This window comes from Alligator sinensis, unplaced genomic scaffold (assembly GCF_000455745.1).
Source record: "Alligator sinensis unplaced genomic scaffold, ASM45574v1 scaffold1931_1, whole genome shotgun sequence".
NCBI classification, from domain to species: domain Eukaryota; kingdom Metazoa; phylum Chordata; order Crocodylia; family Alligatoridae; genus Alligator; species Alligator sinensis.
Window position 1 is genome coordinate 556,775 of NW_005842866.1, and position 20,890 is coordinate 577,664.

At 52.6% G+C, this 20,890-nt stretch overlaps 1 protein-coding gene across 5 annotated transcripts in view; it reads left to right on the top strand.

Annotated features, from left to right (window-relative positions):
* KCNE3 (potassium voltage-gated channel subfamily E regulatory subunit 3) overlaps window positions 1-7,378 on the top strand; it is a 21,125-nt gene extending 13,747 nt beyond the window's left edge. For 2 of the 5 annotated variants that reach the window (XM_006035684.3, XM_014525714.2), the window contains exons 2-3: window positions 3,630-3,886; window positions 4,909-7,378. In XM_006035684.3, coding sequence (XP_006035746.1) covers window positions 4,926-5,240 — 315 coding nt within the window. In that variant the 5' untranslated portion in view covers window positions 3,630-3,886; window positions 4,909-4,925 and the 3' untranslated portion in view covers window positions 5,241-7,378. Of the gene's footprint in view, window positions 1-3,629; window positions 3,887-4,528; window positions 4,605-4,908 lie in introns of those variants that run through there. The other 3 variants (XM_025191867.1, XM_025191869.1, XM_025191868.1) reach the window with 3 other exon arrangements.
* The last annotated feature ends 13,512 nt before the right edge of the window (window positions 7,379-20,890 follow it).

A 20,890-nucleotide genomic window follows, 5' to 3' on the forward strand; every position in this document is an offset into this window, starting at 1 on the left:
AAAGAAACAAATGTGTTTTTTATTGCAAAGCCAGGTGTTGTTCAAAAGAGCAGTGGATGTGATATACCTCGACTTTAGCAAGGTTTTTCACACTGTTTCCCACAACATGCTAAGGAAAGACAGACTCGATTAAAATACTGTAAAGTCCATACATAATAGGCTGGATCATCTTGCTCAACAAGTAGTCATCAATGGCCAGTGCCTAGTTGGCAGCACACTGTTTCCCACAACATGCTAAGGAAAGACAGACTCGATTAAAATACTGTAAAGTCCATACATAATAGGCTGGATCATCTTGCTCAACAAGTAGTCATCAATGGCCAGTGCCTAGTTGGCAGCTGGTATAAGTTTTTTATTGCAAAGCCAGGTGTTGGTCAGAAGAGCAGTGGATGTGATATACCTCGACTTTAGCAAGGTTTTTCACACTGTTTCCCACAACATGCTAAGGAAAGACAGACTCGATGAAAATACTGTAAAGTCCATACATAATTGGCTGGATCATCTTGCTCAACAAATAGTCATCAATGGCCAGTGCCTAGTTGGGAGCTGGTATAAGTGTGGGGGGAGTCTGCTCTGGGTCTGGTATTGTTTAGTATCTTCATTAAACATTTGGATGATGGAATTGGGTGCATGCTTAGCAAATTTGCAAACAATACTAAATGGGGTGGAGTTGCAGATACTCTGGAGGATAGGGCTAGGATCCAGAATGACCTGGATAGACTGGAGAAATGGTCTGCAGTCAATCAGGTGAGATTCAGAAAGGACAATTGCAAAGTCCTGAACTTGGAATGGAATAATTGTGTACAGAGATACAGCAAGGGAAGGACTGGCTGGGCTGCAGTACTGCAGAGAGGGATCTGGGAGTTATGGTGGAGCATAAATTGAATATGAGGCAACAGTGTGCTCTTGTTGCAAAAAAAGCCAACAGCATCACTGGGTGCATCACTTGCAAATCAAGGGAAGCAATTGTCTGCTCTGTTTAACACTGGTAGGGCCTTACCTGGAGTCCAGTTCCCAGTTTTTGGCCTCAAGAAGGACGTGGACGGTTTGGAGAAACCAGTACAGAGCAACAGCGAATAGGCACCAGGAAGGCAAGACTTATGAGGAAAGGCTGAAGCAGAAAGTCTGCTCTGTTTAACACTGGTAGAGCCTTACCTGGAGTCCAGTTCCCAGTTTTTGGCCTCAAGAAGGATGTGGGCAAGACTTATGAGGAAAGGCTGAAGCAGAACTAGGGTTACTTAGTTTGAAGAAGAGAAGACTGAGAGGTACATTTGATAAGCGTCTTTAAATACCTGATGGGAGATTATAGAGAGGCTGGAGATGGATGGAGAGGGCGGATTATAGAGGGGCTGGAGATCTTACTGTGCAGGGGCCATAAGGAAGGGTGCTGATCTCGTGACTCAAGCAGTCTTCTGTCCCATGCACAGGCTGCATTGCACAACTGGCCAGCTGCCTTGTGGGCTGGGCTGTATCTTCCTCCTGCCCATCACCATACAGCTGCTGCCATTGCGGGACTAAAGGGCTACCCCAGTGCATCAAATCCCATGAGCTAAATGCAGAGCAGGTGAGAGGGAGTGATGTTAGCCTTACTTAACCCTCGCAGGCATTGGACCTGTACACCTTTGCTATTGTGCAGTGCTGTGACATGACATTTATGGTGGTGTTTATGGCCGTTGATGTTTAACCAGGGGCTGCTGGTATGCAGCCAGGCTCCCAGCAATCGCAGACCGGGGAGGCGGACTGCAGAGCAGAACAAAAACCCGTCTATGTCCTTTACAATGGACCCGTGTTTGATGTCAGTGGGGAGCCGTAAAGTCTTTGTTTCTTTGTTCTCGACCGTGCAGGTTGGCTCCTGACATCTCTCTCTCTGCTTGGAGACTTGGGCTAGGCCTGGGGGTGGCGGCAGTACCAGGGGATCCCACCTGAACAGCACCCATCTCTTTGTGAGACAACACCACTGCCGTGGGGCTGGGCTTGGAGAGAGCCACAGCTCTCGGGGTAGGGGATTCACACTTCGGTTGCTCCAGAGAACACCTTGCCAGCAACTCATGGGAGTCAGGGTCTTATCTTTCCAATCACCCCCCTGCCAGCACTGGGGAAGCTGCACGGTCCATGCCCAGTGGGTGAGTGAGAGAAGCAAAGAGAGACAGAGAGGAGCGGATCAGGGAGAGCCGGGTCTCGACTCTCAGGGTCTGCGATGGATAGAGGGGTGTTTGTTAGCTCTCCTAGGGGAGATGGGAGCCTGCTGGGAACCAGCTCGGTCCCCCTCGGGCCTGACTGCAAGGATGTGCATCCAGGGTGAATTTGGGGCCCTTCCATCTCATGTTTCTGTGCATTATCCCCGAGATAAGGAGCAGGCAAGGGCAATACATCCTCAGAACGGGATTTGGGCTCTGTGACTGGTGAAGGGCCTGATCCTGTGAGCGCCTTCTTCTCTCAGCAAGTCCTCGGTCAGCAGTTTAATGCCTGACCGTCTTGCTGAGACTTGCTGTCCAGCTCCAAGGCTTCATGTGGCCCTGATGGGGAGCAGGCACCGGGATTGTGTGTGAAACGAGGAAGCTGCGGGGAGAACTTTCCCTGCGGTCACTGCTGAGCTGGTTTGACATCTTTGTCCTTTCTCTTCAAATAAAAGGGGCAGGGGTGAGTGGCTGAAGACGGGTGAGGTTAAAGGGGGAGATATTAGAGGGTACAAAACAACACCATGCAGCGACCAAGCCCCAAATATATGCAGGGTTGCCCAGCACGGCCTGGCCTAGCTATGTCCAGCTATGCAGGACAAACTTCTTCACTATCAGAGCAGGGAGGCAGGGGGCTAGACACAAGGGAAGGGGTGGAGTCTGCATCACTGGGGGTCCAGGGAGAGGGTGGGCAGCCCCTGGTTGGGGCTGATCTAGCTGTAGCAATGCCTGTGTGCTACTAGCAGGATTTCTTCTGGGAAAACCCCTTTTTCTGTAGTATGCATCAGGATGCTTTTAAGCCTTGCTCAGAGGTGCTGGGTGCTGTCTGCAGCCCAGGCTGTGCCAGCGCTCCTGCTGGGACTTAAAGCTGGAGGGTCCTGGCTAGAGGGTCTTGCCCCTCTGCTCAGGGTCAGACTGATGCTGGATTTGGGGATCAGGAAGGGATTTTTCTCCCAGATCAACTTGTTATGGACCAGGGGTGGGGGTTTGCCTTCCTCTGTAGCAGGAGGTGTAGCCTGGTACCTGGGGCCTCTCAAGCATATATTAACAACCTTTTATAGAAGCAGGATGTTGGCTGCCTGCTTTACCTGTGATGCCTGGCGCTGTCTCAGGGGTGATTTGTGTGATTTTGCTCCGAGGTTGGATAATGGGTTTGTCTGGGCTGGTTTGGACAGGGCTGATCCTGCCTCAGGCAGGGGGTTGGACTAGACGTGACCTCGGCAGGCCCCTTCCAGCCCTGCTTCTCTGTGACTTTATGAGTTTGTGTTGTCTGCTGAGCTGGGCACCCCCCGACTTGCTGGACACCCCCCCACATCAGGCGCCAGGCTGGTTCCTGGCACTTTGTATGGGGCCAGCCGCACAAGGGGGTGCAGAGCTGTAGACGGGATCCTGCTCAATGATCAAGACGTCTGGGCAGCAGCCGGGCCAGCTCACGCCTCTGTCTATCCGCAGGACCGGACTGACACAGCAACAACAGCACACGCTCCTCCCACCCTGCCTGCCTGTGCCCGTAGGGTGGAGAGGCATAACCCAGTATCAGGGCAGGCCAGACTTCAGAGTCTCTGCCAGCAACCGGCCCCAGAGGCCCACCCTGGGACTTCTGAGCTCCCTGGCATGACCGGGGGTCTCCCTGTGCCTCTTGAATGGGGTTGATGAGACCCTTTACCTAGAAGCCCAGGCACCTCAGCTGGAAGCTATGTGAGCACAAGGTATTTATTCCTGCTTCCCAGCCCTATACCTGTTTCCCTGGTGGGGAAGGGAGGTCTGCACCCTGCCCACCCCTTCCCGGAGTAGAGCGGAGCTGCCCGGCTCTGTCCAGCATTGTACCGTGATACCCTGTGTGCACCGGCCAGCCTTGGAGATCAGCTGTTGGGGGGGACAGGGGCTGTGGCAAGAGCTTGCTCAGCCACAACCTAGGGAAGGAAATGGCATCTCTGGGCTGCTCTTGAGTAACTGCAGTGGCTGAGTGTCCCCAGCGTGGGTCCTAGAGGGGAAGGGTGACTCAGAGGGGAACTACGAGGAAAACCTCAGTGGAGGACCCCACCCCTGGGGCAATCACCGGAGGTTTTGGTCAGGGCTCAGTGGGTGAGCACGGAGCGTGGAAATCCTGAGCGCCCCTGGACAGCTCAGCCCTGCCGGCTCCCACCAAAGACACGGCTCGGTGCAGTTTGGCAGCTGGGCGTGGGCATGAAGGATCCAGGGTGGGGGTGACCTTCCCCAGGGCTGGTGGGTCCAAGTAGGCTGAGACCCTGCTGGCTGAGTGCTCCCTGCCCCGTCCCCTCCACAGCCCAGTGCAGACGAGGCTCCCATCAGGGTTTTTCCATTAACATCTTGCATCCTGCTCTCTGCACAGGGGTGGTGGGGTCCCTTCTTCAACTTCAACACCCCCTGGCAGCCACAGAGGAAGAGAGGAGGACTCCTAAACAGGTTCTCCATAGTAGCAGTGGTCCCAGTCTCTCTGCTCTGATGGGCGTCCTGGGCGCCAGCGTGCCTGTGCCTTGTGTTTAGCCAGCCTTACCCGCTAGGATCTGCGTGGGGGAAGGGGACATCCCATTCAGAGGGAGCATGACAACAGCCTTCAAATACTTGAAGGGCTGCCACAAAGAAGAGGGAGACACCTTTTCTTTCTTGATGCAGCGAGGAGCACGTGGAGCAATAGCTTGAAGTTGCAGCAAAGTAAGTTTAGTTCGGATCTCAGCAAAAATGTCTTCTCCCCTCCCTTTTACTCCAGCAGACATTTTTCTGGGGATGTGCCAGGACATGGAGACCGGGAACGTGACAGAGCCCTGGTACCGGAGCCTGCATGCGGTGCTGAAAGCCCTGAATCAAACGCTGCACGGAGCCCTCCTGTGCTCAGCGGAGCAGACCCCGGAGAGGAAGAACAGCAGCCGGGCCCAGCTGGCCCACAAGGATGACAACTCCTACATGTACATCTTGTTCGTCATGATCCTCTTTGCCGCGACGGTGGGGAGCCTGATCCTGGGCTACACCCGGTCCCGGAAGGTGGACAAGCGGAGCGACCCCTACCACGTGTATATCAAGAACAGGGTATCCATGATCTAGGCACAGAAGGGCTGGTACAAGGTTGTGCCATGCCACTGCCACCTGCCCCCTTTTCTTGCTTTCCGGCATCGACACAGCTGTGGTTGCAAGGAGGGTCCAGACACACACACAATATCGGGGAGCCCAGGGAGAGCCAGGGCCTATGGTCACCCGAATAGCCATGTTTAGGCTGGTGAATCTAGTCATAAGTGTGTACCCCAGAAACGTGCGCAGCCCTGCAGCCCTTGCAAAGTACTGTGGGAGACCTGTGGGACCTGAGCTCTCAGCTACTGCAGAGGTGGATGCCTTATAATAACCCAGTTAAATGGGTTCAGAAATGAAGAGCATGGGGCTCACAACCAGACACTGGCAGGGGCGTCTGGCTGGGGAGGAAGCCAAGTACCTGCCTCTTTGGGGCTCAGCCCAAGAGCCCTGAGGCTGGCTGGTTTCCCTTGCAGGTTGGTGGATAATGCAGAAGCCCCTGGCAGGGGATCTGCATGGGCAGAAATGTCTCACTGTGATGGAGGAAAACGTGGGTGTATGAGAGCGGGGACACATTCACTGCCTGGTTGGCTATCACACGCCAGCCCTCTGACAGCTGCTTGATGCTGAGTTGGGTCCCGTTCCAAGTGGACACATCCCCAGGGGATTTGGTATCAACTCTCCCCTGGGTGGCTGGGAGGTTGGTACATGATCGGTCCCCAGCGCCTGACTGATCCTCTCCCCCCGGGGGTCCCTCGGGCTGAGGGCTAGAGCACATTAGTGGCTCAGTGTCGAGAAGCTTGCATCACCTCTGGCCATGAACCCTGTTGTGGGGATAGTGGGGCACGACATCCCCCATTGCCTCTCAGCCTGGGATCTTTCCCCAGCCTTGTGGCCCAGTCTGTGTGCAGTTATTTGCAGGGGGGTCACTGTTAGGGGACTGATTCTCAAGTATCCCTACCTGTGTGTGTGTATGGAGACTTGGACCAGTACAGCATCCTCTGTGGGATAGCCGGACCATGGGCAGAAGCACCTTTGTACCAGCAGAGCCTTTTCCATACTCAGGTTGTCTCCTGTGGGCTGGGGCAGATATGACGGTACCATTAATATACACAGCAAAGGACATTTCGAGCTTCAAAAGGAGAAACCCCCCTGTGACAGGCTCAGGCAACCTGATGCCCTGTAGCGGTCAGACCTGCCTGCCAATGCTCCCTAGCCTCCCTTGACCTCTTGTCTCTCGCCTGCCATGACTTGATCTTAAGGTCTTTTAAGTGGAGCGCTGCCTCCAGAAGCTGGGGTAGCCTCTTGGGTGCCTTTCCTTTAAATAGAGTCCTTAAGGCTCCTTTGCCCCAAGCTCTATGGGGTGGGTTTCCCCTTTAAGACAACCCCAGTTATGCCTTAGGGGCAATAATCATGAACTCCAGCTGCCTCTTATAGTCGCACCCATGCCTTACAGATGTCAGTCAGCGTTTGGGGGTGGGGGGCCCTGGCCCTGACTCTGCACTTGGCCCCTCAAACGTCTAACTTTTGTTGGGGCTTCTGCCTTCCTGGCTTCTCTAGCTGGTCCCCCTAGTCCAAGGTCCAGTGTCCCAGACCTCAGCTTCTGGGTCCCCGCCCTGTCTCTCCCTCTTGGCTTTGGGCCCCTGGACTCGTGTGACAGTCCTTAGGGTCCCTAACACTCGCTGGGCAGCTTGCACGCTGCTCTTCCCCTGGGGTCTGTGGCCCTCTCTGGATGACTGTACTGGGTGCTTCTCAGGCACCTCTGTGGCCTCTTTTTTACCCCTATTAGCATCCGATCCTCTGGTCTGGAACTAAGTATAATAAACATAAGCAAACTGCTTCCACAAAACTTCTCCCCCACTCTGGGTCAATGCCCCGTTGCAAGATATGCTTCCCTCTCAGCTGTCTCAGTCTAACTCTTGCTCTCGTGGGTAGCTTGAGTGTCCACGGGCCTGTTTCCTGCAGCCAGCTTTCCTGGGGAGTGCTTCTCCCTGCAGCATCCAAGGCTAGACAGGGGCTCATGGGCCTTTCTGGTGCTTAAAATGGGTGTATTTATAGACTTTCCAAGGGGGTCCCTCCCCCCACCATTTTTCAAATGGAATTAAATCAAGTACCACATGCATGGGTTGTCGCAGGACAGTGCGTCCAAATGGCATCATATAATTGTTGGAAATGTATTGTTCACAGTGGCCGTATGGGGGGCAGAGGTCTCCGGGAAGGAACAGCATCTTGCAGTAGAGAAAAGGGGTTGGCTGTGTGTCCCCCGTTGGCACAAGACAGGCTCATGGGTGAAGAAGGCATTCAGGGGGGACTGGACAGGGGGAAGGGCTGTGTGCTGGGTACTGTGGTGAGACAAGGGGTCGTTAGGCTTTTCTCCTAGTGGCAGCAGAGTGCCCAGATGGGGGTGGAGGCGGGGATCTCCACTTGGGAAGGGGCATGCATTGGTGAGGGACGGTGGGGTGGGGCTTGCAACCTAGTGGTCTCCCACGGAGGGAGCTGTGTATGAGCAGCAGGTGGGGAGCAGCTGCTCCATCAGACAAGTGTGTGCCCCGTCTTCCTCTCCAGCCCTCCGTCTTCTCTTGACCCCAAAGACTTCTCCTCTGCAGCCCCCACCAGCTGGAACAGCCTCCCCCCATGACCTTGTCTTCCTCGTTGACTCGATGTGCTTCAGAGGACAGCGGCAATGTCAGCCTCAACTGGACCTTGCCAACCACCCTGGCGCAGTAGCCCCCAAGCAAGGGGCAGAGGAGCAAAGCTAGAGGTAAACCCCATTCTCAAAGGCATGCAGCAGGTCCTTTCCCCCTGCATGCTGAGAGGTGCATCACAGCTCCTAATCATGTCTGGACAGTGAGGGTCAGCTCCTGCACAGGCACGTATCTGATTCATTTTATCCAAAGTCAGCCAAGGGAGATCCTGGCACATGCCCACCTCTGGCACAGCAGCCTGCCGAGGTTCTGGCTGCTCTTCTCCTTGCACCTTTTTGTTCATGCCCTCCTCACCTGGGGCCTCACCAAGTCTCAGGACCTCCTGGCCAACCTCCTCCTGGCCCGAGCTAAGCTGGCCATCCACTTGACCAGGGAGGAGGCTCAGGTTGTGGGGGCCCTGCTGACTTGAGACCATCTTCCAGTCCTTCATCTGTTCATGGCTCTGGGCAGAGTTTCACTGGACGGTGCCCACAGGCTCCTTGGGCTCGTGAGAGCCAGTGGGTGCTGGCTAGCGTGCTCTGCTCAGTGTCCCCCCTTGGAGCACTTGTTATTAACCTTCGACCTGCGCTCCCATCCCTGTTTCACTGATTGCTGCAAGTATTCAGTTGTTGCACACTTCATAGCACCTTCTAACAGCAAAGGGAGCTAGCAGTTTCTGTGTGGATCCAGGCCCACGGTCCCCTGTATGTGACAAATAGGCCTGTTTGGACCGCTAGGCATTGCTGTGCCCCTGCTCAGGGCTGTGTCGAAAAGTCATAATATCCCAGCCATGCTCCACTGTATAGTGTATTCATAGAGTCCTAGAGAAGTGGGGCTGGAAGGGACCTCCAAAAGTCATCTCGTGCAACCCCCTGCCTGAGGCAGGATCTTCCCTATCCAACCATCCCAGACAAATCCATAATCTAAACTCTTCATAAAACTACTGTCAACCCTGACACAAGACAAGACATAGCTCCCAAACCTGCCACAGGTAAAGCAGGGGGACCATGGTGGCCAATGTCCTGCTTCAATAAAAGGTTGTTAATATAGGCTCAAGAGATCCCAGGTATGGGCCATGCCTCCTCTTACAGAGGGATATCTCCCCCCCAAGTTTATACCAGTCCAACCATGGGGGAAAATTTCCTGACACCAAATGTAGCATTGGTTTGACCCTGAGTGAAGGGGAAGACCCTCTAGCCGGGTACCTCTGGCTTTAAGTCCCAGCAGGAGCATTCATGGAGACGCATTCAGGAGACAGCCGAGAGGTTTACCCTGCCAAGGTGCTCTGCTTCCCCGTTCAGCCGTTCATTTCCACTCGGATGGACTTTATGTGCACGTAGCCACGTTGAACAGGCACATTGCATGCCTGGGCTGATATCAGGGCTGACATGGATCCTGGAGGAACGGAGTTGCTACAGCATCCACAGGACATGGCAGTGGAGCCGCCACGGGACACTGGGCAAGGGTTTTGCCATCCGCGGTCCAAACACTCGCGGCCCTTGCAGTGGGAGCATGGCAGCCTGGGCTCCATACGTGACAGATGATAGGCAAGAAAGGTGCTCCTGCCCTGTGCCGCCGCATGCAGAGGGGCCTGAGGCACACAGGCGATGCTCTGGTAGGGGCTTATTCCCACGCTGTGATCTCAGAAGACAAGCCTCTATGAGCTTGGGGCCTCGGAGGCAGATAGATTGTGGTTCTGGTTGTTCAAAGTCTGGTTGTTCAAAGTCTTCAGCATAGGAAAGGGCATTAGAGCCACTGAGATAATCAGACACCCCTGGATCCGTCTCTCACAGCCCCTTGAACCTCCCTGACTCCATCTGGTTCATGCAGGCTTCCCCATTGGGGAGAAGTGTCATGCATGGAGATACAGCTGCACCGAGGGAGGACTTCTTCTGTGGTGAGCCTCTGCCATGGCATGCCTTGGGGACCCAGGGCTGCTTCTCTTGGGTTCTTTTAGGAGTTGCCAAGGTGTGGCCAGCCTGGCCCACTAAACTCTTGTGTTTCTTCAGGGGATAGCCAGCTGGCTCGTTTCCTCCTGCTTCTTTGTGGGAGTCCACCTGTAGCCTCCAACGCATCCATGCAGCTCTCCGGGGAGCGTCGGCAGCCTGCTCACCCCTTGGAAATCGCTACCAGGTTCAACCCTGTGTTCAGGCCCATTGTTCTGCGGAGCTGAGATCCTCCACTACTCCCCTTTACAGCCCCTAGCTCTGAATGGGGGGTGGTTTCCCGTTATCCTCTCGCCACTCCTGGCTCTTCAGTTCTTAATAGAGGCTAGGTCCGAGGCTCCTTCCCGGGGGCAGATGGATGGCTTCCAGTCCCAGAGCTGGGACACTGTTCAGAGAGCCAACACAGAGCACCAAGCTCTCCTGGGAGCCAGCCCACCCATGAGGATCTCAGCTTTGTTCACGATGACACAAGATAAGACATAGCTCCCAAACCTGCCACAGGTAAAGCAGGGGGACCATGGTGGCCAATGTCCTGCTTCAATAAAAGGTTGTTAATATAGGCTCAAGAGATCCCAGGTATGGGCCATGCCTCCTCTTACAGAGGGATATCTCCCCCCCAAGTTTATACCAGTCCAACCATGGGGGAAAATTTCCTGACACCAAATGTGACATTGGTTTGACCCTGAGTGAAGGGGAAGACCCTCTAGCCGGGTACCTCTGGCTTTAAGTCCCAGCAGGAGCATTCATGGAGACGCATTCAGGAGACAGCCGAGAGGTTTACCCTGCCAAGGTGCTCTGCTTCCCCGTTCAGCCGTTCATTTCCACTCGGATGGACTTTATGTGCACGTAGCCACGTTGAACAGGCACATTGCATGCCTGGGCTGATATCAGGGCTGACATGGATCCTGGAGGAACGGAGTTGCTACAGCATCCAAAGGACATGGCAGTGGAGCCGCCACGGGACACTGGGCAAGGGTTTTGCCATCCGCGGTCCAAACACTCGCGGCCCTTGCAGTGGGAGCATGGCAGCCTGGGCTCCATACGTGACAGATGATAGGCAAGAAAGGTGCTCCTGCCCTGTGCCGCCGCATGCAGAGGGGCCTGAGGCACACAGGCGATGCTCTGGTAGGGGCTTATTCCCACGCTGTGATCTCAGAAGACAAGCCTCTATGAGCTTGGGGCCTCGGAGGCAGATAGATTGTGGTTCTGGTTGTTCAAAGTCTGGTTGTTCAAAGTCTTCAGCATAGGAAAGGGCATTAGAGCCACTGAGATAATCAGACACCCCTGGATCCGTCTCTCACAGCCCCTTGAACCTCCCTGACTCCATCTGGTTCATGCAGGCTTCCCCATTGGGGAGAAGTGTCATGCATGGAGATACAGCTGCACCGAGGGAGGACTTCTTCTGTGGTGAGCCTCTGCCATGGCATGCCTTGGGGACCCAGGGCTGCTTCTCTTGGGTTCTTTTAGGAGTTGCCAAGGTGTGGCCAGCCTGGCCCACTAAACTCTTGTGTTTCTTCAGGGGATAGCCAGCTGGCTCGTTTCCTCCTGCTTCTTTGTGGGAGTCCACCTGTAGCCTCCAACGCATCCATGCAGCTCTCCGGGGAGCGTCGGCAGCCTGCTCACCCCTTGGAAATCGCTACCAGGTTCAACCCTGTGTTCAGGCCCATTGTTCTGCGGAGCTGAGATCCTCCACTACTCCCCTTTACAGCCCCTAGCTCTGAATGGGGGGTGGTTTCCCGTTATCCTCTCGCCACTCCTGGCTCTTCAGTTCTTAATAGAGGCTAGGTCCGAGGCTCCTTCCCGGGGGCAGATGGATGGCTTCCAGTCCCAGAGCTGGGACACTGTTCAGAGAGCCAACACAGAGCACCAAGCTCTCCTGGGAGCCAGCCCACCCATGAGGATCTCAGCTTTGTTCACGATGGACATGCTTCGTCATCCCAGCGGGCACAGCGCTGGAGTCTGGATCCTTGTTCAGGGAGCAGAGATGGTGCCAAGACCATCCCGGTGCAATACTCAGGCTGCAACGCTCTTTCCTCTTGGGCAGCCCTGGCACTTTACAGCCGGTTTTGACTCTTGTCTGACCCTCACGGGCTGCAACAGGATTTGGTATTTTATTGCCATTTATTCAAGGGATTTAAAAGCACTGTAGCTTCATTTGCATGGACGGTGCAGTGTGGATGTATAGCAGCAAGCATGTTTGGGACTGTAGAAACTGCCACCCCAACCAAATCAGTAGCTTACCTCTCACAGGGGCTAGTGAGGCTGTGATGGAAGGTGTAAACCACCCACTTTGCCCACAAAAGTCTATTTGGTTTAACATCCCCAAGGAGGAAGAGTCTTCCAAGCAGCAGACAACTCTCCGTGAGCTAATCAGCTTCTGAGATGCCCATTTCTCCCCCCTGCCATTCAAACTGCTGGACTCACTGAACAAAATTCATCCCAGAATAAGCCCATTGAAAGATGGATGCCTACCAGGCCTGCAGTCGGCCTCCTGGCATCACATGCTACATGCAAACACAAGGCCATGTGTGTGCCTGGCCTACCTGTGGGTACTGGACCTTCTTCTACTGCTTCATCTCTCCAGCCTTCCCTTCCTGGCCCCTTGTTAGATGTCCCGGGTTTGATGATCCAAGAATGGAGCCGATCAATTCACTCTATTTCTCTCCCCTCCCTAGAAATACTTCTTCACTGTATGGTGTTAATAAATGCTATGTCCTAGAGTAACTATCTCAGCCATGGCTCTCAAATAGCTCCATGGAAAGGATAATATAACAATGCTTTGGTTTGGCGAGGTGACCTCCACCCAGTATACAAGCATAGAAAAATGGGGGCTGGAAGGGACCTCAGGAGGTCACATCCAGTCCAACCCCGTGCTCCAAGCAGGACCAGCCCCAACTATATCATTCCAGCCAAGGCTTTGTTTAGCCGGGTCTTAAAACCTCCAAGGATGGAGATGTCACCACCTCTCTGGGTAACTTGTGCCAGTGTTGTTTTACCCTCCCAGTAAGAAAATTCTTCCTAATGTCTAATCTAAACTTCCTTTATTGCAACTTGCTGCAACTTGATCCCATTACTGCAACTTTCCTTGCTGCAGCTGGAGCCCATTGCTCCTTCTGTCATCTGCCCCCACTGGGAACAGTACAGCTCCCTCCTTTTTGCAGCCCCCTGCAGGGAGGTGAAGCCTGCTATTCAATCCCCCCTCAGTCTCCTCTTCTGCAGACTAAATCAGCCCAGTTCCCTCAGCCTCTCCTCACCAGTCCTGTCCCCCAGCCCCCCAACTATTTTCATTGTCCTCCATTGGATTCTTTCCAATTTGTCCACATCCTTTCTGTAGTGGGGGGCCCAAAACTGAACACAGGACTCCACAGGTATCCTCAAAGCCCTTTATAAATGCTTGCAAAACCTCCCAGAGGAGGGCAGTGGGGTTGTCCCACTCATGCAGAGGGGAAACTGAGGCACAGCCAGGGTCAGGGACCTTCAGCTGTGCACCTCTGATACCTTCCCCTCAGACCATGTGCTCTTTGGGCCAGGGCTGTCTGCTATCCTGTGTGCATGCAGTCTCTGACACATTGCGATCCTGGTAAATCATGGCCACAGAAATCAAACGTGCCGTATTTTCTCACATATAAGATGCCCTTAGAATGGAACACACCTTGTCTTAAAAAGGCAGCACGAAGGGGAAAAAAGGCTTTTCACAGATATGGCTGATACAGCCGGGACAGAGCCTAAACTTCAGCTGACTTATCCTCCTTTTCCTGCTTAGGCTGTGGTGTAGGAAGAGGGAGACCAGGAACAGCTAGCAGACATCAACACCACCCTAAGAAATGTTAGCTTGATTAGTGGACCATCAAAAAGGTGCAGCAACCAACAAGTGAAGAACAATGAGCCATTAAGTCAACCTTAGCTGCCTGAATAGTAATGCCACAGCTGCTGCATGGTGGAGCAGGAATCAAAGCAGAGTGCTTTTATCTATAGCAGAAAATTATCTCTCTGCTTAATATGTGCACCCCAATTTGGGGGGTGGAGGGGTGGGGCTGATATTTGAGAGAAAGGTATTATTTTGTACGCGAGAAAATGCAGTATTAATAGTGTGTACCCGGATCTCTGCTGTGGTCACCGGATCCTAGCGTTACTTAAAAATAAGAACAGGTTTGAGCTGTATTTCATGCAGGGAGGGACAAAACCCTTGAGAATCTAGCAATGCATCCAGGATTGTCCCCGTCCGGCGCTGCAGCAGGCAAACAACGGGGATCTTTGCTGCTCTCTTCCCGGGACGGCTGGCTTTGTCGGCAAGCCGCAGAGCTGCAGTTGCAGTGATTTGTGGGCATTGAGGCATGTTTACCGAGGTGGCTCCGTGTTTGATGTGGCGCTGGGATATGTGAGAAAGTTTGTGTTCCCACGAGACAGGTGGAGCAGGCCGGGCAATGCTGGCGGCGGGGGAAGCAGAGGCGTGGACTGTTTGTCTTGCAGTTGTTGTGTTGGGCGAGGGAAGATTAAGCTCAGGTGTCTCAGGATTCGAGCTATACAAACCAAGAGCTGTTGGGTCAGGCAGTCACCAGGGACACGGGGGTCATGAAGACTCTTCATCCCCCTGGGAGTGTCCCAGCTTTTCTCCATGTTTCTTCACCCGCTGACATCTGCTTTGTTCGCTCCCAAGGCGTGGGGTTCCCCAGGGCCAGCTTTCCCCAGCAGTGCTGCAGCACACAGAGAGGATTTCCAGGATTTGCCCTCGGCCCCGAACCTGGCTGCAGCACTTTCCCAGCCCTCCCGCACTGGGCAGTCCTTTCATGAAGCTCAGCATAGCTCCGAGAGGAGTTGAAAAACCACTGGAAAAGCCGTGATCTTTGTCACTGCATCTGTCAGCAAGCCTAGTCTCAGCACCATGTTCCCACCCATCCATCGTGTCCCGTCACCATCGTATCGCAGTGCAATACACTCGGGTTTGGAGTGCCCTCGCTTCCGTCCCCAAGGACCGCGTCCTCCCTCCTGGTAGGTACAGAAGCGGGTTGATGGGCACTGCAGCTATTGTGCATGGTCCTTAATTATAAGCCTGTCCTTCGAGGCTCCTCAGGAAACAGCTCAGCTCTTCTAGCTGCAGGAATTAAAGGAAGGACTAGGCCAGTGGTTCTCAACCGGGGCGCCGCAGCACCCACGGGTGCCATGAGACCCTTTGAAGAGTGCCACGCAATTTTAGCATTGTTAGACTTGCAAACACCTACCCATGACTCACAAGATAAACCCAGAGGTTTCCAATAGGAATCTATAGCATTAAAAACATATCGATCTGTTTGGGGCTTTCTGAGCTCTTTGCAACAGAAGAACTGCTCTATCGTCTTTTTCTGTAGTCAAATGAGGGAGAGCTTGGAGCTGGCATTGTCCGAGCAGGCCTTCAGTTGAATGAGGGGCGCCTTGGGTCTAAAAAGGTTGCAAGCCACTGGATGAGGTATTTCAAGAATTAACAACCCGCATCAATTCACATGACATATCAGGAGTCAATGTGCACACAACACTGCCAGGTCTTAAATATGACATGGTTGTATTGGAAGCTCCAGTTATCGTATTTTTCTGAAAAACAATCATACCCTGAAAAAACCCCCATGCAAATAAATATGCAAATAAAGTGTTTTTTAAGTAACATTATGTTGCCTTATACTGTTATCATCACATCCTGCGCTGCTCTGCTTGACACTGCCCACTATGCCGTTTAGTTTAGCGCTTTCTCTGACTCGTTAAACTGAAGTTATTACTATGATTAGTCTTTTCTTTTTGCTTTGTGGTTCAGGTCTGTGTGTTGTAAATCTTATATGACACTTTATGTTGCAACTTGCTGTATTCGGTACATGCCCGGGATTTACAAACAAGGCAAGCACAAAACCCCTTTGGCTTTCTATTGATTTAAGACTGTATATAGCATTTAAAATAAAGCTCGCAGTATTATTCCACAGTGAGATTTAGCTATGCGATCATTATGCAGTTGCTTTATTTTGCTCACTGTAAGTCTCCAGTTCAAGATAAATGACAAATATTCCTGACCCTCACTATAGTCCCTGTCAAATTCCAGTTGAATGTGAGTCAGAACTGGGTCATCAAAGTTGAAGCATTTCTTTATTTCGAGGCAAGCGGTCGTAAGAGAGCACTGACAGCGAACCCAAAAGTTGGTTAAGGCTCCCTGAGAGTGACCTGGGTTTTGCAGAGGCTGCATCAACAATTATCGTACATTTTGAACACTTTTAGTATTATCGTACAAGGGTTGAACTGAAAGTACAAATACGATAATTATCGTACACCTGGCAACGCCGACAAAAAATGAGAGTCAGAAAACCATCAGCACCCCCTTGTGGGGACTGGCTCGTATGATGGTTTGTCTTCTCACCGGAAAGGGCACTGATTTTTGCACGAGGAGAGAGAGACATAGTTAGCTGCATCAGTCTGAAGTCAAGCAGAAAGCAGGGTTGATTTGCCCCTTATAGACTAACTACATTAGAGATCTATATAGCACAAGCTTTCATGAGCTGGAGCTCACTTCGTCGGCATCTGAACTCGGCTCCAGCTCACGAAAGCTCGTGCTATGTAGACCTTTCATTTAGTTAGTCTATAAGGGATAAATCTACCCTGTCTTTTGGAAGAGAAGCTGTTGGGGGAAACTGAGGTGGGACGGGGGGGAGCATCATGCCCTGCCACAAAGTGGTGCCAAGGCAGGAAAGCAGCTTCAAAATCTGCTGGATGAGACAAGGAGCATCACGCTGGAGAGCCCAGCTCCCTGGATATGCAGCCGGTGGCTTTCTGTTCTGGGGACCCCCCACCCACATACTCCCACTCTCTATAGCCCATGTGAAGAGAGGCAGGACTGCAGGCTGAGCACCTCCCATGAGGCATGGCTCAGTTGGTCTCTTCATTTTGAACGGGGTCATCACATAGGCCCTGCATGGGGATCCTGCTCTAAGGGCAGCGAGGGCATCGAGCCAGGCTGGAAGAGGGTGGATGCTGCAGCCCTGCTTCCCTCTGTCTGGACAGCGTATGGCCCCAGGCCCCCCTGCCATAGAAATACCAACTCCTGTGCATCACTCACACGTGCAGGCCGGCTCAGAGCCTGATCCGCACACAGGGCAAGCCCCCCTTGTCCTTGGGGAGGCTTCAGAGGGACCTGACCGTAATTTTGGGACCAGCTCCTTCCATCGTTCTCACTGGCCCTTGATAGTCATCTGCCTCCCCAGGGTATGCGGCCGCCTGGCTGGGCATCTGTCCCTGCATGCAGCTGCATGATTTGATAACCCCCACTGCCTCCAACTCTCTTTTCTTGCTGTGAGCCATGGGCCTGCCCCTGGGTAAAGAGAAAAATCCCTTTAGGGTCATTAATACCTGAGCCTCCTGCCCTCCTGCGCCTCTGCTCATAGCTCTCGCTGCAGCTGCCTCTGGGCTCTGGTTCTCCCTTGTATGTAAGGGAAAACCAGAGAGATCCTCTCATCGCTGTAACGTGTACAAGCACCCATAGATGAGAGAGGGAGTATTCATGCTAAGGAGGTGGGTGCTGTATGCGCAAAGCATGCCCAGTCCTTTTGCTCCCTTAGCTTGTCTCTCCTGCTGTTGCTGCAGCATCGTAAGGGGAGGGTGGCGTGAATTGTTTGTCCGCATGTCTGAATGGCTCCCATGGTCTCCCCGGACCCCGTGCTGAGGCTGCCCCTGGGATCGGCAATTTGGTATGTTGTTACATCTATGTTTCCAATGTAAATGTACCCTCCATAAGGAGCTGTCATAAGAACTGGGTCAGACCATGAGTCCATGTTGCCCCGTCTCCGTGTCACCCGCGGGCAGAGAGTGGATGCTGGAAGGGAGAGTGAACTGGGGCTGACCAGCGGTTTTTCCACTGTGTTGGGACCCAGCGGCCTTCAGGCCTATGGTTTGACCTTCGTGCTTAGCTCAAGAGGTGTGCTTAGCGTGAACTGTGGCTAAGACATGCACCTGGTGATAGGAGCAAACAGAAAAATACTGCCCCTGGCTTAAAATGAATGGGGAAGTTGGCTAACTAAATTGAATAAATATAGCCTGGATAAAAGGAAAACAGTCAGAGCAAAACCTGACCCCACCGAAGAATGAAAAGGTTAGTTCAGAATAGAAAATTCAAGTTAAAGGCAACCATATTTGGCAAACAGAAGGAGGATAATTAATATGCATTAAGGGGAGGGCTTAAGCTAATTGTACGTATTAAAAAATGCAAGCTATATGGTATATAAAGAGAGGTAAGAGAGCGTATCCTTGGGACCGCTCCTAAAGAGATCCTGTCATCGATTCAAGATCCTGCATCGACATCAGACACGGGAGCCAGGAGACGGCGGACAAGACCTTGTGGCTTGATCAACCAGTGAAGCCGCGTTCGTGATATTGTGGGGTGTTGAGCATTTGCTTCGACTAGCTACACTTCTAAAAAGGTAGCTGCTAAACTTGCTTTATTTTTAGTTAGAGTTGTATCTGATAGGGTTAAAAAACATACTTTTAGTTTAGGACAACCATGTCTCAGCCTCCTTAACCGGCATACGACCCATTATAACGTCACTGGATGCAACAATTGTTCCTCTCTCCCTTGCAGCCTCCAGCACTGAAGGTCCAAGGAGCTTTGACTCAGGCCCTTGCTCCTGTGCTCAATAGCTACCGATGCCCCTTTCCTCCAAGAGCGTGTCCACTCCCCGGGTGAAGCCGGCTAAACCGTGAGGTTCTGCAACACCCTGTGGCAAGGAGCGCCACACTTTTGTGGCACGTTGTGTGACAAAGAGCACCCTTTTGAGCATACTGCCTGCTCGTTTCATTTTGGGACCCCAAGTTCCTGCATTGTGAGAGACAGGAAATAATAAATGAACCCCTATTGAATGTCTCTTTGCCATTTAGTATTCTGTAAACCCTTCTCACATCTCCCTACAAGCATCTTTTCTAAACTGAACAGGCCTGGCCTCTTTACTCTCTCTTCATATGGGAGCCCCTCTATACCACTCCTCATCCTTGTGGCCCTCCTCTACACCTTCTTTAATTTTTCCATACCCTTTTCGAGGTGTGGGAACCGGAACTGGACGCAGGATTCACGGTGTGGATGCACCAGGGATTGATAAAGAGACATCGTGATACCTTTGCCTCTGTTGATGGCTGCTGAGCACAGAGCTGATGTTTTTAGCGACCTGTCCACAGTGACTCCTGGATTTTTTTTATTGTGTGGCAGAGCTCATTGTGGTGTAGGTCTAGTCTGAGTTATTTGGGGGTTTGGGTTATTTTGGGTCACTTGGATTATCATCACGCATGAATTTTAGAAGCCCGATGCTGGTCTTCACCCTATTTTCCCCATATCACTTCCCCCCCAGGGACCTGTCACGGTCATTTCTGTCTTTGCAGGATATCCCAAGGTCTTTGCCATAGTGCCATCCCCTCGAGCTCCTCAGCCCATCTCCCCTGCAGTCTGGTCCTGCCTCTCCCTCTGGCTCTCAAAATATCCCCGGGGCTCTGCACTTTACCTGGCATTTGCTCTGTGGCACACAGAGTCCAAAATCACACATGGCACCAAAGAGAGCAAACCGGTGGTGGTATTCATGGTGCCTAGAGAGCTCGAGTACAATAACCACTCTCTTTGTCTGACCCTACCTTGGTGCTACGGCTTGGCTGTGCTTGATCCTGGCATGGCTCGCACTGGGATTTAACGATCCTCCCCCCTGCAAGCACGGTCCCACGGCCAGACAAAGATGCCAGCAGAAGGGCAGGCTCCCCCACGTGCCTGTTTGACTGTTCATTACTGTAAGCTACTCAGTTCTTCTTTTCTTGACTCTCCCCAGCCAGTCTGCGCTGTGGACAGTGCTGCCGAGAGCATCAGAGAAGTGGCTTTCCCAGGAGTTTTCTCCTTTCTGGTGACAATTTTTACAGTGTCCGGCTTTTCGGTGAGCACCGCAGCTTTCAGCTAGTCCTGACAAGCACCAAGAAAGAGATGCGCGCATCTTAGAGGAGGTGGAGCAGCTTCTTTCCTGTGGGTCTGATATTGTTACTGCCCTACAGGGATCCAGTAAGCATAGCTGGAGGTCAGGGCTGTAGCTTGCTCAAGGCCTTTTAGTATAAGCCACAACCTCACTCCCTGGAAACTGAGACTCTACAGGGGCATGTCTACATGTGCACTTTAATGTGCATTAGCCTATTTTAATGCTCAGTAAAGCAGCACTAAAAATGTGGGGCATTTATACACATACCTTTTTGTCCTGTGATGCACCGGAGATCCGCTGCTTTGGAGCAGACTCAATTAATCAAGTCGCATGCAGAGCAAACCTGATAAGAAGTGGGCTGCCCTGTGTGCAGTTATATAAGCGGTGAAATGCATACCAGCGCTGAGAAAATAGCAGCGGTGCACTTTTGAACTAAAACACTTTCTATATGTTTTATTTCAGAAGCCCACCACTGCCATTTTCTCAACGCTGACATGCATTTCACCGCTTATACAACTGCAAGCGATGCAGCACTGGGCACTTTTCAAAGTGCCTGGCTCTGCGGCGCTTGCATGTATAAAAATGCCCGTGCTCTTTAGTTAACGTGCATTAAAATGGGCTAATGAACATTAAGCATCATTTAAAAACCGCGCTTTTTAGTAATTGCACATTAAGACGGGCTAATGTGCATTTTCCCTCACAGTGGATTTAATGCACGTTAACTAAAGCACATTAATGAATGTGTAGACGCACCCTAGGGGGAGGATTTTGCTACTGGAACAATGAGACCTCTGATAGATTTCCTGCTTTGAGCTGCCCACCTCCCTACGCCCAACCACCTTCCAGGCTCCGAGCGCCTCCCTGGGGTGCCTCATGTCTGGCTGACCCCTTCCCTGGAGCACACCCGCTAGCCTGGGGTTCCCGCTGCCACCAGCCAAGGCTCTGGACTCACTTCTGGCTCTGCGCACCTTGGAGAATGCAGGCCTGATCGTCCAACAGGTACTAGACCCAATCCAGGCACTTGGGGCACTTCCCCAAGTCAGGGGCTTATTAGGAAGCCTCCCTTAGTCCACCGACCTAAGGGGCCTCCTTGGCATAATTTAGACCCACCC